At 37.5% G+C, this 18,221-nt stretch overlaps 1 protein-coding gene across 1 annotated transcript in view; it reads right to left on the bottom strand.

The window, feature by feature from the left end:
• LOC145671109 (uncharacterized) overlaps positions 1-13,934 on the bottom strand; it is a 233,464-nt gene extending 219,530 nt beyond the window's left edge. Inside the window, exon 1 of the mRNA XM_081739892.1 lies at positions 13,755-13,934. Within this exon, the coding sequence (XP_081596018.1) occupies positions 13,755-13,811 (57 nt within the window). The 5' untranslated portion in view covers positions 13,812-13,934. The remainder of the gene's footprint in view (positions 1-13,754) is intronic.
• Positions 13,935-18,221: the final 4,287 nt, after the last annotated feature.

The raw sequence follows: 18,221 nt of genomic DNA on the forward strand, positions 1-18,221 counted from the left end.
GAAAAATGAATTCAAACTAAGGAACCAAAATTTACTTAATCTACTAATGTTGTATACAGCTTTTTAAAAGCTGCATGAGCATTTCTTTCATTAGCTCGTGGCAAGAAAGTTTAATTTTTTACAGACCTGTCTTCCCTGAAGAGCCGTCACCAATTTAATACAAAATTTAAACTGGTTTAGGAAAGGTTTAGGAAAAATATGAAAAATAATTTAGATTAGGATAATCAATTGCACTGAGAAAATTCCGTTATCCGAACAGCTGCGTATTGTGCAAATATACGGAATACTTATGTTTACTACAGAAATCAGTACGCAGCATATGTTATACATATCCTACATATGTACTGCCCTCAGATGTTACATCATGCCGTTGCAGGATGTCTGACCTCTAACAGTCTTCCGGATATAACATACGTCAGCTATATGTTGTATACGTCCATCTATATGTGAAATCCTGATCGCCTATATACAGTTCTTTCGTTCGTACGGAAAGTACGTTTATTCGGAACATTTATACGGAAATTACGTATAAAATATTTGTTTTCAGTTGTACGTTTGCTGTACATTAAGTCCAAGAACTATAGAATTTACACGTGTAACCTAAGTTTTTACGTACGCTACATATGTTTTTTTTCTCAGTGTGTGATTATGAACCAGTGGGGTAACACTACAAATGTTCCCAGATTCTGTGGAGAATTTTTTTTTAATAAACGTTCAAGCTGTAAAATACTATAGTACTCGCGCTGAGTCGTGAAACGTGGGCTTTAAACCAATCATAGAAATATTTTGCTTGAGCTCCAACACATCGGAAAACTTCGGTACAATTCGTGGAGCCGCTTTCCGAGCGCACACTTGGGGAAACGTCGAACAGCTGAAATTCTCCAACAATGTTGCCAAACTTTGAAGACATAGTAAACGAGTATATTAAAAAAAAAGCATTTAAAAATTACCAATAATAACAGTACACAACAACAACTATTCTAAAATGGAAACAATAGTACAAATAGTAACAACGAAAATATAACGCAACAAAAAAGAATTAACAAAACGGAACTTGACGCCAATCCGACAACACTGTACTCTCGGGAGATGTTTTCCGTGTAGCGCGAGAGAAGACACTGACAAAATTTGATGGGTGGCGGTTGACGACTGGAACACACCCTCGCGTTCTATTGGGTGGTGAAATCGGTAGATCTAGGTCAAGCTTCACGACTCGGCGCGAGTACTATAGTAGTAGAAGAACTTATAAACAACATATAAACGTGCCTTAAGCGTAGGAACACGAAGACACAAATTATTACGTGAACATTAACAACATATTGTTGTTCAGCTAGATGTAATTTATCGATTGATATGCAGGGTGTTAATGAACTATAACGACAAACTGGAAAAGATTACTCCTCACATGCAAATAAGAAGAAATAGTTCATATGAACTTGTGACGAAAATACATAGTTTCAGAGCTACGGTCGTCCAAAATCATGGAAATGTTACATTTTAGCACGCGTTATTTTGATTTGGAGATACCGTGAAGTGGCGATCCAAATCAACGTTAAAGAACTATCACACACCATACAAAAGTGCATATTTCAGTAATCTGAAATGGGTACTCAACACATTCCCTAGAGAGCATAATTCCCAGACAGTCTCCCTACAGAGTTCTCATGCATGCTCTCACTTCAAGGTAAGTCCAAAGTAGTCAAACGGTAAGCTAAGCTATGACAGCAACGGACACGGGAGATTTTGGCGGCAAGTTTGAAGTGACAAATAACGACTGTGAGCTCCACAGTTCATGACGACGCGTGCTGCGATGTATTTTGCCATTGTATACTTCACGTATAAGAGCGAAACAAAACATTGCAGCTCGCGTTATTGCGAACACGAGAAATCCTGGAGCTGGTGGTCTCTAACACTTCTGACTTTTCGTCAAAGCATTCCATGTTTTCTTCTGTGAAGGTTTACCTTTTGTCTATTTCGGATCCATGTTGAAATCAGAGCATATCTGAGTATTCTGTTGGAGATACGCCTTCTAGGGAATCTGTTACGCATTCATTGCACATTGCTGAAATATGCAGTTTTGGATGACGTATTGTATGCGTTATTCCCTTTATACTGATGTAGACTGCCACTCCATGGTTTGTCAAATTCGAAATAAAGCGTGTTGAAATGTACATTTTCCACATTTTGAACAGTGTTAGTTATGAAATAATTCACTTTTCCTCATAGGTTCATACGAACTTCTTTTTTTATTTTGTTGTGAAGAATCATCTCTTACAGCTTGTCGGTATATTTCATTAACACCCTGTATATCTTATCTTTCGACAATATTATATTTAAACAAATATTAAAGTTTAGGAGTTAATCACAATTTTTAGCTATGAATCATTAACTGTACTATACCGTAACCTTAAGAGTATACTTCAGAATCAGCTTCATATTAAGAGTTGATATCGTTATCATACATCGCCAATTGACAGGTTTACGAAAAAAATAATTTTCTCGGAAACTAGGCATTAGAATTTACACTCACTAACATCACTTTCTTTAGATCAATGAGTTCTATCGATTGAACATAAGAGTGTGGACATTTTATTAATGATAAATGTTAATAGTACTGTAGAATCATTTCGAAGAATCGCAAATGTACTATTGCAGCCTTATAAGTATCCTTTCTTCTCAATAATGCTCGATTTCTCTAACCAAGGCAGAACTTCGGATATTCAAGAATGTATAAAATACATACAGTAAAAACTCGTTAATCTACACGCGCGGTACTCCGAATGGCCTTCAGTTGTCGTCTGTACATACGTACTGTATTTTTAGATTTTCATGTCACAACAATGCAACCGTTCTCAACTGCGTGATGTCGCGTTTCGTAAGTCCATCAAAAGGAAAAAAGCAGTTCAGCAAACGACTAGAGACTTTCTCAAATGACATTTGTACATAAAGTTACTGTACTGTAGTATTTAAAGAACAATATCATACAAAGTTTCATTTTGTAGTAGGTCTTATTGTGTATTTTTTAAAAAAAATTATTGTACGTACACACATACATACTGTCAGTAAATTTATGTTCGTATTTTAAGCTTGTTTCGGGCGGTTGTGTTAGCATTCCTTAGTAATCCGAACTTTTTGATAATCCGAACAGCTCGAGCAAACAAATATTCGGATTAATGAGGTTAAACTGTAACTTGAAGTTTCGAGCTGCTTCATATCAGTACTCTTGTTGGGAAGGAATAATTAAAAATGAAAAAAAAAGAAAACAATAAATCTTTCCTGGTTTGAATAGGAATTTAACAAATGTACTCTAGATGCAGACCTGTATTTACATACTAGTTACAAGTGCTCAAGTCAAAGACGGCAAATTCTCAGGAGCTATCTTTTGAGGACATTGTAAAAACCTTTGCACCCAAGAGAGCCCGCAAAGTTAAATTTTAGTTCCAGCTTTTTTGTGTTTTCATTTAACCTACATCGATTTAAGAGATTTGCAAAATGGCCGAATATAATAATCGAGACAACAGCTTGACTGTTTTTTTTTAATTAAATTAATTAAATATTATATTCTAAAACAACAGACTGTTGGTTCATTCTACACATATGCACATCCCAATATAATTCCAAAAACACTGTTATTTTGCAGTTATTATGGTAAAACTAAATGAATAATTAACTTATGTCAAGCATACTACTCTCAGATTATTTGGCAATCAAATACAGTACTGATTAATTTGGTGTTTTATCTTGTACTGAAAATAAACTATTTAGTGCAATTTTGAAATCTTTATCACTTGAAGAAAAAAATGGAATAGGAGAATTATTATGCGATGCTAATATCAGGTGTAGTCGGGCACGTTTTGGTTTGGTTGGTCAGGGGAAGGGGGTGCTAAGTCCAGTTCTTGTCCCGGGCGACAACTAGCCTAGTTGCATCGCTGCCCCCAGGGACCTAAAATACTTAAACACGGGCCTGTCTAGATAATCCTAATAATATTTTCTTTTGCACTGATTGGGCCGCTCAGTGCATAAAAGATTTAATTCCATTTTTGGTAATTTTGGAGGTATTTCCTATTTAAGGTCTCTACCTGAAGCTCCTTCCAGTACTTGAAAGATTTATGTCCAAATATTGTGAACAATTCTTATAGTGTAAAAAAAAATGTTCACTTTTCTATGTACTTAAACGGATCGTACAAACTCTAGGTCTTGTTTTTCTTGTAACTTTAGTAACTGGGCTTAAATCCATTGTCATCTGAGCGCTCCAATTATCTCTTAGATTTTTGTCAATGGAAAATACGTATACGATTTGCCAGTGAGTTCATTGGAGGTTATATATACGCAATATAGAAATCATTGACTATTACTTATACAGAATAGACCAAGGTGGATCAGTTGAAACTACCTTGACGGTACATGCTGAAGCTCACGAACTTCAACTGAGTCTTTTTTTAAAAGGAATTTGTATTGGAAAAGCTAACACTCAATGGTAATAAATCCATTCCAGTTATTTTTTGATAGCCAGTCGTAAAAGCGTTCCTGAGTACTTCACTTAAAACCACATTAGAGATCATAAAGCAATGTCAATATACCGCCAGAGAAACTTTTTCCCTTTTTTTGCCAACTGCAGCGAAGATATAATTTTTCCCACGTGTATGTGTTTCTTACGTGTGTGAGTATGTTTATAAGTCTTCTTTTATATATATATATATATTCTGACGAAGAATCTAAACGCCTTGATAGAATATGCTAAAAGAAATGTCTATAGATTTTTCATAATATCAGCAAGACGTTACGAAAATTTTAAAATGGCGAAATCTAAATGTCGTATTGGTAATTCACGTATAAGCATACTAGTCCAGTAAAGATAGCCCATTTTTCTGCCAAGAAAGGAACAAATAGTAACAAGCTGAAAATTGGTATGGAAGTAGGAGGATGTGTCAGGAATAACATACTAAAAGTCCCCTAAAATCCCACTGTAGCTTTTCCCGCAATTTTGAAAAATGTCCGCCATCTTTAGATGATGACAAGGAATTTATGGAAATCGTCAACCTTTATGTTTATTCTTCTAGCCACCGTTCTAATTATCACAAAGCCATGAATCATATATGGTTGGAAAGCTTGAAAAACAAAAAAGCTAAGTAACTAACATATATGCCCATCGTGCTAAATTTCTAGAAGAAAAGGAAGAAGAAAACAGCTTTTTATTTAAAAAAGATATATTTTCAGAAATCATGAGAAGTTTGCAACACTGACAGTTATTGCACACCAACGAAACACTATCAACAGATACTCTTGATATTTATCTCAATCATAGCCAACAATGACACAAATCGGTGCAATACAAGCCGAGAAAAAAATATAACTTATGCTACTTTCTGACCTCTTTGTACAAATGTGCATAAGGTGACATACACTTTCACGGTTCTAGTCAGCTTCTTTTATCACACAGGACCAAGAGTTATGTACGAGGAAATCTTGGATCATTAGAAATCTTAAGAAACGTAAATTCGAACGAGGTAACATTTATACTAATCAAGCCCAATTTGTGGCAGAAGCGCAAAACCCAAAATTTTGGGACAAAACGTGATTTTGGCATAAATTCTTTAAAACTTGCAACACTGACAATTATCGTATGTTAACAAAACTCAGCCACCGTTTTCACTATCGTCATTATTAATTTACTTTTAAAATGGCCAACGTTCTTTCCCAATGGAGTAAGCTTTTATGATATATAGTTTTACATCACTTAAATATAGCACAAAAATAATTTATTGACAGCATTAGCAATTAGCAGAAATTGGTAGTCTCCTATTCATAGGAAAATCGTAATTCACACACTTAAAATCACTCTCAACTACAATAGTCATTTGAATGTAATTTTTTAAAAATGTCTTGTTTAAACTAGAATGCAATTTTCCTCCTAGTATTCTTCAAATCAACTTAGTATTTACATTAGACGTTAGTATACACTTTAAGAACATTTTTGTAACTAGTCCATTCGGACTTATTTTTATTAGAAATCAATGAGGTTATCATTATCTCGTTCATCTCTATGGTCTTAATCATTTGGTTCTGCATTCATACATCCAAATCCTCGACAATGACATAAATTAGAGCACACAATTCCTGCTTTCCGACAACTGTACATACTTTCACAGCCCTTTGTATAGTTACAGGACACTACACGGAGCGGGTTCCTTGGTCATTCTTGCTGGTACGAGAATACCTCCTAATGTTGTTCATTCATATTCAGTTGCAGTGTTGCAAACTTCTCATGATTTCTGAAAATATATCTTTTTTAAATAAAAAAGCTGTTTTCTTCTTCCTTTTCTTCTAGAAATTTAGCATGATGGGCATATATGTTAGTTACTTAGCTTCTTTGTTTTTCAAGCTTTCCAACCATATATGATTCATGGCTTTGTGATAATTAGAACGGTGGCTAGAAGAATAAACATAAAGGTTGACGATTTCCATAAATTCCTTGTCATCATCTAAAGATGGCGGACATTTTTCAAAATTGCGGGAAAAGCTACAGTGGGATTTTAGGGGACTTTTAGTATGTTATTCCTGACACATCCTCCTACTTTCATACCAATTTTCAGCTTGTTACTAATTTGTTCCTTTCTCTATCCTATCTTTACTGGACTATACCTGTTTAAAGTTGTAAATTTCTTAGCTTCCACGTTTAACTTAAAGGGCGTTGATGAACGATGTGTCGATAAACTTGTAATACGAGGGTCATTTCATAAATAATGCACACTAATTTTTTGGGGAATCACACGTTTATTGTTTGCAAAAGATCTCTTTATAGGCCTTCAATATAATCTCCCTGCTTGGAATCTGAACGTCCGAGTAAGTTCTTTATTCAATCAAGGACGCCATCTTTGTAAAGCTGTTGAACAGTTCGAGTAATGGCTGCAAAAAGCTCTTCCAAACACAAAAAACCGACATCCACGTTTCGATTCCCGGCGGTTGCTTATGTAGTTCGGATTTCACGTTAATCAGTAGGTCCTGTCTCATATAGCCTTGCTGCTGAAAGGGACGTTCAACTGAAAATCAACTCAACTCAACCGACGTCCACGCATATATTGTTTCAACTTTGGGAGCAGCTTGAAGTCTGGTGGATTCATGTTCGGACTGAAGGAGTATAAGATAATGTTTCCCAACCGTATTTCCGAAGCTTTGTGCGCACAGCGTTAGCGGTGTGCGGGCGAGCATTGTCGTGGAGAATCAGTGGGCCAGCTCTGAGCAACTGCGATCGGATTTTTCTGCGCAGTTTCAGCAGGAACTCACAGTAATACGCTGCTGTGAAATTTTTTCCACATAGAATTCTGTCCGTTATGCCGTTATGATAATGCATTGGTGACTTAAGTAGGAAGCATCATGTGCTAAACCTTTGATTGAGAATGGCGATATTGTTTTGGTCTTGCAAAAGATGGAGCTCTCCACTTGTTGGATGGTGATTTCAACTCCGATCCAAAATCTCTGATCCTCGTTTCATCTATAACAATAATGCGACGCAGAAAGTCCTCAACTTCAACGCTGAATCTTTGTTTCAGCAGAGTTGCGTTGTCCAGACGTGTCTGCTTCTGTTCAGCAATTAAGAAGTGGGGGACCTTTCGGACAGAAATGTTTCTCTTCTGTAAATCAGTTGTCAAAATTAGGTATACTGACGTAGGTGGAATCCCTATGATATCAGAAGGTTCCTCACATGTCACATGGCGATCTTGTTCAAGTGCATCTGCTATAAGTTGCACACTTCTTTCATCTGTTGATGATTTCGTCCTTCCTGCTCTTGCATCATTCCTTATGCTCACACGACCACTACGGAAGCGAGTAACCCAACGAGAAACTGTACTACAGTCCATTGTTGTCTCATCGCAAACTTCACGTAAGGTATTGTGAATTTCTGTGGGGTTTCAATCTTTATGTACGACCTCTTATCTTTAGTAGACACGTTATCCGAGACACTTTCTGGCTCCATTCCCAACAGTTGTTACAGCCACACTGTGTTGACTAGAGAACGCATACACACACTCCCTGCTGCCTCAAGACCTCAGCTTCATCTGACGAAATGTTTACCTCAATTTCATTATCCACTTCACAGTGTTGCCATAGTGTTCATTATTTGTGAAATGACCTTCGTAGTTTAAAAAGTGACACATTACTCTATGGCAAGGGTGTCATTATTAGGGTTTCGAGCGGGGTCATTGTTTTGATTTAATATTAGGATTTTTCTTCAGGATCTCTTTTGCTCTGATTTAATAGTAATGCTGATACATTTGCCAGACAATCCTAATTTATTGAAAAATATTACAAAAGAAAATACATTAATGATAGTACCAAGGGTGCTATTTGGGAAGGATAGGCCACAATTGCCACCGTGAGTTTGAATAATACGTGCATTTTAAACAATTGTATACTAACAAAAAAAGCTAAACTTTTATATTGGTTGAGAAGCTTGTCCTCCTCTCCCCTAAAAGCAAAATCTGAAATGATGCTTCTGGATAGGATTTTAAAACATGTGTAAATAACTCAGTTAACCTCTTTGTTTGAATGTAGTAGTAAATCTTTTTCTTTTTTAATATCCTCCATAAAGTTTTAGTATTTTCTTCCTCCCACTCTTTCTCCTACATCCCAACTTTTACGTCAATTAAAATATAATTTAGTGCGAAATTATTCTTTATTTATTCATTCTTTCTCATTAGAATCCACCTGAAGCTCGAAAATAAATACCAAAGTTAAGCAATGTGTTTTGACGACTTGCGTGATTATGATAAATAAACTTACTTACGTTAGCACTTAAATCACAATAAACCAGTTCCTGACGTGGTGCATTATCTTGATTAATTTTAAGAATGGCATACAGCATATAAAGTCACTGTGTACATACTTCTTTGAATATGTTTGTCAAATGTTAGTTGTTATTTGTAACGGCAGAATGAGTGACACCAATTACTTGAATATGACGCAAGCAACTATGATTATCACGACACGCTAGAAATTAATTATCCCCTCGAGCTCTTCCTCCAGGTAATATTCATTTGGACGGTGTCACACAAAACAGGCGACATGGGAGTTAAATATTTTACAACCAGTAACAAAATGATTATAAGTCCGCTTTCACATGGTGCGGCGTTACACATTCTTTTCTTAAAATGACTTAACGATACGATTGTTAAGTCTATTAATTTGAGACAATGAAACATTAAGAGAATTTTCTCTTCAAGTGGCTACCGAATTTCATTCTTGTCCAAATCATTCGTTGGAATTACTAGCTGCAGAGTTCCTAAGCTTACGATTGAGAGGATTCAAGTAAACTTTTCAATTATTTGAGCTTATCAATTACCCCGTATGATACGCAACGACATAACCCCAGTGAACATTGATCCGAGATTCGTAAGTTTTATTGGTTATATCTACTTCCTTTACGTTATGCGATTTACGGAATTTCCTTTAATTTAAAGAATTAACTTGCAGGCAACGATAGGGTGTCTTTGATGATGATTCAGTTAACGTCTTGTCATACAAAACAATTAGACACTTACTTAAACACCATAAGTATGGAAAAGAAATTTTGGAAGCAAGTCTGCCAGAATCTACAAGTACTGTCAAAATAAAATGAAATCTTTCAGTTTAACGTCCCACGATTATGCCTATTAGGCTACGGGAGACGATGGATAAAGCAAGTGAATGTTGATGCAAGAATTGGTGGAATGAGACGTGGGAGGAAACAGAAGTATCCCGAAGAAATGCACGGACATGGTTTTGTCCACCACAAACTTACTTAGCCGGGGACCGAACCAGGGGCCCCATGTATCAAAGGTAAGCGCTCTACCACTCAACCACCGTGCCCCTTACTGTCAGAGCAGTCGTGTAGTAAGATTGAGGGAAAATCCTGGAAAGCTTTCAGTCAAGATAGTCAGCCAATGGATTCGAGACCCAAGAACTTACAACTGTCAACTTCAAAGCAAGAACCCATTTATCTACTCATACTTGATACCTTTGCCCAAATACGGACAGTATGAATAGACCTATCCCTAAATATGTATCGATATTTATTTGCACAAATGAAACTGGACCGTAAGGAAATGGTATAAGCCAAATGAAGTACTTGAGAAGAATTTGAGAATTTGACCGGTTATTCTTCACTTGCACTTGAAGGGCAGGGAAAATGTCTAAATTAGTGTGTAAATTATCAAAATAACTATGCCGAAAATAATAGTAAGAATAGATGATAAATTTAACAATAGTTTGAAAATAGGTTATTTTGGAATTGAACGTCTAGTTCAGTACTGAGACTACATAAAACGTGGACCTAAAACTTAATGTAGGATCTGAACCGCGTGAATTCCAACCAGGTATTGATCTCCGACGCTGAAGGTGCATATAATTATCGTAAAGCTGCGAGGACATAAGGGGTCTTAATCCGTACCACTTTTCAATAAAACTGTGGGGCATAACACAACGCAAAACTTGCAAACATGAATTGTGAATGTTATGCCTATTATCTCAAAAGTAAAATGCAGAATTTGCATTTCGTTGTATTGCGTTGACGCAAACCGTTATGGAATGGGGCTCCAGGTGAGAAAATTGTATTGGGTAGATATTGAGTTAAAATATATGCTGCTAAATTTGTCAATTAAGTTGAATAAAGAAAGATTTTTACTTAGATTTTGGTATGTTTGTTAGGGTAGGGTTTATCATTGGTTTCTTGTATGTAACTAAAAAAGACCTCTGTACCTCTACTGGTGATCGAACTCAGGATTACACGCAAAGAAAGCTCATAACCAAATAATAACCAAAAATCATATTTTATTACATTTAAACATATATACATTCTGGCTTTGTGACCAGTTAGTGCTGCAACGACATGATGGAGTACACTCAATTGGGCCATATGTTCTCAATGCATCGATTTCCGGTAGTGTTATTTCTAGCTGTCCAGATCGGAATTCCCTACATTTTAATTCAAATAGTTCCCTAATTGCCTCACGGTTCAAAATCGCAAATAATTTTCTCATTCGAGAGTCGAATCGGGACAATGTACACGAGACACACACGCCCTAATTAAAAGACAGCAGGATTATGTTGAAATAAATTGTTTTTAGCTTTTATTCACTTTAAATCTTTGACTATTCTAACTCAAAAGAATATACATTACCTCTGGTGTTACCCACGAGACGAGACGAGACGAGACGAAATGAAAAATAAGGTTTTCTCGTCCCGTCTCATAAAATTTATAGAAATCTTGTCTTGTCTTGAATCTCGAAGAATTGTTTCTTGTCTTGACTTGTTTTATAAATGTGTATGCAAAATACATGTCTTGATTATTTTTTTATTTCATCTAGAAGTTATCAAGTCCTTCCGCGTCACGAAAGGTCCACAAAGGGTGTAAGATAACAACATTTAAATAATATTTATTATTGGAGTATATAGAGTAATGACTTACGTATCTTTAAACGTTGATATATGTTGTTCATTATGTTCACGCAATCACTTTATCAATTTATAGTTTTAAACTATGAATTACGTAACATTAAGACAGTGTACGAGAACTAAAACTTGATTGAACCAGTGTTGCCCATGGAACGTGTGAATCTTTTCGTCTCGTCTAGAAAACGAAACGAGAACTGCCTTATTACTCGTCTCTTCTCGAATTTGAAAAACATACTTTTGGTCACGTTTTCGAGACGAGATCCTCCGAGAAATTTCTCATCTCATTACCTTACATAACTATGAGAGTTGCATTGTGAATTTCTTCGACCAGTATCCTGCCAGGAGAAATGGATTAATCGCAGCTTCTTTCTAAGATACCACCCAGGCATTTGATCGTTATCTTTTATCCACACGGATAGCAACTTAGATCAGTTGAGTTGAATTGAGTTTTGAGTTTAACATCCTTTCAGCAGCAAGGCTATATGAGACGGGACCTACTGATTAACGTGGAATCCGAACCACATGAGCTGCCGGCGGGAATCGAACCTGAGTCTCCCACGCCAATTTAGATTAATATTCATTCAAGATGGCTAATAAAATGGCTTAAAAAAGTGAGACTGAAACTGTCACAGCAGGGATTGTTTGTTAGTCTACAGAACGAAAAAATAGACATTTTCTAGGCAAGATGGTTTCCAATGTGGTATAATGTTTCATTCTACTAAAATGGTATTCTTCTGATAAAAAATTATTTCGCCAAAGTCTATTTATGTGAAAATCCGATAAATTTTAAAATAATTCTTGTGCTAAATGTGTAATCTTACTGCAGTTTATACTTTTTAAAAAAAAAATCCACGATTATGTCCTGTTGGGTAAAGGACACGTGATGTTTAATGAGAATGAATGATTATGAAAGAGTTGGTGGAATGCGGTTGTAGGAGGAAACGGGAAAATCCTTAGAAAATCCACGGACACGATGTTGTCCACCACAAAATCACATGGACTCGAATCGACCCAGGGACTCTTCTTCCACTAATCTATCATGTCCCTTGTCGCACTATATTTATTAATATCCAACGTTATTAAGAAAGTAAATTTGTTTAACTAGACATGAAATGGAAATGAAATAAAATAAAATCTTTTAGTTTTACGTCCCACGACTATGCCGGCAAGACTAAAGGAGACGGCGATGATGAGAAATGGACGAAAGGGTGGAATGAAGAAATTGGAAGGAAACGGGAGAACCCCGAGAAAACCCACCACAAAGCTTACTTGGCGCGAGCTGGGATCGAACCAAGGACTCAATGCACGAGAGGTGAACGCTCTATCACTGGCCCTTAGACGTGAAATAGAATTTAACACAATGTTAACAACAGAGGTCGCTAATGATAGAGGTAAGTAGGCCTACAGTTGAACGTCAGAACCCACTGACACGCACAAGCTACCAATAAATTCTGGAACACGCCACAGAAAACATCCCTACTCCAGCCTATTCAGAAACCCTTAATACGTTCAAATGTATCGAATTCAACTTCTTTCTCCTGACAGGCTATATAACACCAAGAAAAATATAATAGGATCCGAAGAACATGTAATTCCATCGGAATTGTACCCAGGTTTCTCGTCAAAAAAGGCAAGAACTATCGACAATTTTAGAGAGAAGTGAATTCAGACGGGATTTCAGAAATAATTCTATTGTCTTTCTCTTTTAAATTGTAAGAAACTAGCTTCATTTTAAAAAGAAATATACCAATATATTAAGACAGTGCTTAATATATCCAGTCTCCTCAATTTCCGGAGGAGAGGAATTTTAAAGCGTAACGGAGATATCACATGCGTCACCTATCTGCTACACCTATATCTTCAATAATTTTGGGAGAATTACAGAACTTTGGGGGAAATTTCGCTCACTCATAATATGTATGGATAAAACACTGACTAAGATCGCGAAATTTAGAATCGGACTACATAAATATACAAAAATAATAAGAGTCATAACAGTATTCTTTTAAGTGCATAAATCAAGTGTTATTCTTCATTTGTAATTTGATACTTTAACTATCCATTATCCATTAGTTGAAAGCGCAGCGAATTACATGTTTCAAAGTTTTGAGTTCGATTCCTTGTAAGATATCGAAACAAATTATTTTTCTTTACACACGTCAAAAGTATATGAAAACTTTTATTTTACGTAATCAAAAGGTTTTTCCAATCGTATTTCTTTTTAAATCCAATGATTATTTATTCTGTTGGCATAGGCTATAACATAGCAAAGCGTCTTAAAAAAATAAAGCCACTTAATTTTTTGAAAACGTAATATTACCCACCTTTTCGACCAATAAGGTTATAGCAAGCGCCCCTCCCAAACACACTAACGACACCATAATCCTTCGTGTAATTTGTCACAAACACACCATGACAACTGCACCATTTTCCGACATTCAGCGCCAGTCCCACCGATAAAACACCCTTTCCTTCCACTCAGGCCATTTTCCGCGTCGCACAGCGGAGACACTACTCCTCTACTGCCTGCCTTCCTGGCGACCTTCGATCGTCGCTTATTCCCAGCATTCGCATGTCAGGGTCTCTAACCCAGCAGCAACTAATACTAAATCTGGGGAGATTTAAAGGGTGTTTGGTGGTTCTCGTTTGCGGAAAGAGATATCGAAAATTATAGGCTTCAATGTGCTTATCCGTAAACTTTTACTTTACAAAGACGTATTGCATTCTTAAGGTAAAGTTTTCCTAGTTTTACCCTTTTATTGCTTTTGAGCAACAGCAGGAGAGAAGAAAGAATGGAAACTATGAATTACAAAAAGATTTCGGAATTTTACAGATTCGCATGGTTCACAGTTTCTACATGCCAAAAAAGTTATTTTTTTTTTAAAGATGTATGTCCGTCCAGTCGTCCGTCCTGATGTATGTACACTAGTCTGGAGACCACTCTGTTCAACAATTATACGGAGGCTCAGTGGTAGAGTGCTTACCTCTGGTTGCGTGGAGTCACTGGTTTGATCCCCGAGCAAGTAAGTTTGTGGTGAACACTTGTTTGTGGTGACTTTTCTGGGGCTGTTCCAGTTTCCTCCCACATTCTTATTCCACCAATTCTTCCATCATCATTCACTTGCCTTAACCATCGTTTCCCTTAGCCTAAAGCAGTGGTTCTCAACCTTTTTTTGACTGGCGACACACTTTATTGAACGCCTATGAGTAGGGATGCGCACGAGACAGGAGTCTCGAAAATGTGTTGTAAAAGTGATGTCTTGACTCGAAAACTGTATATTTCTCTATTGAAAGAGCCGTGTCTCGACTCGAAATTTGTCAGGAAAATCCTGTCTCGACTCGTCTCGTGCGCATCCCTACCTATGAGACTGCGACATACTTGATTTCTTATTAATAGGCCTAATAGCATAAATTATTCTAGTGTAAATCTATACACTATCTATGAAGTAGTAAGTCTATGGATTACTAAGCATTGTTGCTGTCGCTGAAGGCGCTGACTGGTACTGTCTATCTCAAAAATGTTAACTAATTAATTAATATGTAGTGATTTTTAAATTTTAAAATCCTTATGGGATTGCGTTACATAAAAATGTGTCGAGACCATTGCCGGCTACGATTTCTCAGCGCCTTCCCAAATAGCACACAAGCGAACAGGGCCTAGTTCCTTTAGAAGCCGTTTGACGCTAGTTACGCGCACGAATAATTCCTCTGTGTAGCATGAGACTGCTAAATTATTTTCCTAAAACACTCACTAATACTTCCCATCTTCCTTCTATAGTAACAACTATTCATTGCCATACGAAAATCTTTACTTTTATATAATTTGCATTTCGGACTTCCATTCCAATTATAACCAGTCGAGCAGGTCCGGATATCATGCGTGGAAGTAGATTCACAGCATTTAACAATCATAACAATAATAATACAGATTCCAAATCTCAGTTCCAAAATTTTAATGCTTATTTCAATTACCAGGATAGAAGAGCCATATTACAGCTGTCTGCTTTTAAACGATCCGGATTGTAGGATACACCAGTTATCTCACCACTTTACTTCCTACAACCAGTACATATACGAGGGCTAGTCAAGAAAGACTTGGACTGATTTTTTTTCTAGGCAATTTATTATTACTCAGCAACAGGCACATGATCTTTTTCAAAGTAGTCCCCGCCCATTTGAATGCACTTTTTCATTCGAGTCTTCCAGTCCTCAAACACGTGTCGCAGGCCATTCTTTGAGAGGTCCTTCAAAACCGCCTCCGATGCCTTCAGAACCTCGGAATTATCGGAGAAGCGGCGTCTACGCAGTCTGGATTTTAGGGCAGGGAATAGAAAAAAGTCGCACGGTGCGGTAGGCGTCTCCACCATCCTCAAACCTTTGCAACAGCTCCCTGCAAGTCTCCACTCGAACTGCCTTCTGCTCTGGTGTCAGGAGTCGCGGAATCCATCGCGCACACACTCGGCTCATGTGGAGGTGGTCATGCAAAATTTTGAAGGCACTGCCATGAGATATGCGTAGTGCGGCTGCCAGATCGTCGATACTGATGCGGCGATCTTCTCTAACAATGACTGCTGCCGTGTTAATGTTCACCTCAGTAACAGCTGACGCTGATACACCTGGTCCACCAGCTTTCGTGATTGTCATTCGGCCCTCTTTAAACTCTTTGAACCACCAGAACACGGTACTTCGTGGCAGAGCGTCATCTTTGTAGGCTGCTCTCAACATTCCTAGAGTTTCTGTTGCACTTTTCCCCAGGCGATAGCAGAACCGTATAGCTGCAAATTGTTCATCTCGTAATGACTCCATTTCTTCTACAGGCGACTTCTAGAGGCGGCGCAGAACATCACCTGCAATAAAAAGTCGTGGTTACCAAACATGCAATGATTCCTTAACAACATTTTATATCGGGTGTTGCAAAATAAGTGTTACAACTCTTGGGAGGTGACTCCTGCCACTGAGACAAGAAAAAAAGTTCTCTTCAACTTTCTGCTATCGGACATAGTTTCAGATCTACAAGGTGCCGAAAGCGTGGGAAAATGACTTTCGGACTCCAATAGTTCGGAAACTATCCAACATAAAGAGGGCGGGTAAAAAATTCACTGAAGAAGTCATACCTGCTCTATTGAATTTTGCATGTTTCACAATCCTACCATGCACGCGCAAGGGATTCCCCAAAGGAACGTAGGGAGTCCCGGATAATCTGCCAAATGAAACTTGGTCTAAATGGATATGAATTGATAGGCTTTCTACCAAGTAACAATAATTCGTTTGTCTTAAGTCGATATCTGGAACAAATACAAAATGGCGGACACCTCCATGCCCGTTGTGTGTGGTTGCATAATTACCAGGTGCGGATGCTGGCCAACAGTGACGTTCTGAGTATTAATTGTAGCGAATTTGTACTCAAATGCTCTAGAAAGACATCTGGAGTGTCGTTAGAGCATAACGGATGAAGGAGGGTGATTCACATGTGTGGAAACAATTAACGAAAGATGCCCAGAAATGCACTCATACTCAGTAAAAGTGAGTTCAAAGCGTCGGAAATGTAAGGATTAGCGTCAAGAACATGAAAGTCATTGCCAATTCACCAATAATATTCCCTCAATCCGATGCAATATGATGTGCACGGTTGCATACCAATAATGATGCAACAACTGAGGCCAAGTTGAAATTGTGCAATTGGACTCACAAAAAAACTGGGTAAACTAAATGAATGTCGCTAGTGGGATCGCATGATCGATATTGAAATATGGCCAATGTGTGTGTTGATATCAACATGTAGCTAATGAACATAGACTGAAAGTATTTGAGAACAGGATCCTGAGAAGAATATTCGGACCCAAGAGGAACGAGAATGGGGAATGGCGAAAGCTTCATAACGAGGAACTACATAGTTTATACGGTTTACCCAACATTGTTAGGGTCGTCAAGTCTAGGAGGCTTAAGTGGGCAGGGCATGTAGCTAGAATGGAAGAAAGTAGAAACGTTTTGAAAGTCTTGACTGGTAGACGCATAGGAAAACGACCATTAGGAAGACCTAGGCGCAGATGGGAGGATAATATTAAGATGGATCTCGCAGAGATAGGAATACAAAGTAGAAACTGGATCCAATTAGCTAAGGATAGAAGTCAGTGGAGAGCTTTTGTGAACGCGGCACTGAACCTCCGGGTTCCATAGGCCATAGAGTTAGTTAGTTAGCTAATGAACAAATGTCAACATGTCCCACTACTGCTGGGACATGGTCCCACGTGCGAAAAATAGGAAAATAACGTTGTACATTCTGCTATTACATCTGGTGCACCTTTTGGTAGAACGTAACTAGAACACGATTGTATCAATGTCCCTCTTTGTTTGGGACATTGTCCCAAAGTCGACAAATATGAAAAGAAATCTCTTAATGCATGGTTCAAATTCTGATAGAGCGTGAAAATAACAAACTTGTATCATGTCCCACTTCTTCTGAGACATATGACGTACTCGAAATATAGGAAAATATCTCCAGAAATTCGTATCTTACACACAGTGCACATGCCAAAACAAAGACGAAAATGAATCGATTTGGCACATTTAACACTACAGCTGGAACACTAGTGGCACATTTAACACCACAGTATACATATGGAAATAAAACGACATGAGAAATAGGAAGAAACGTCTTAAAGCTCTGATTGTTGACAACTGTGCAGTAGGAGTAACAAAATGAAACACACAAGTATGTCGGGAGGCTGTACAAGAGGGCTTGCCAAACAAAGTAGGTACTCTTCAAAGAAATGAATGCAGAGAAAGTGAGG

Source organism: Thermobia domestica, chromosome 15, assembly GCF_964235325.1.
Source record: "Thermobia domestica chromosome 15, izTheDome1.hap1.1, whole genome shotgun sequence".
Classification (NCBI taxonomy): Eukaryota; Metazoa; Arthropoda; class Insecta; order Zygentoma; family Lepismatidae; genus Thermobia; species Thermobia domestica.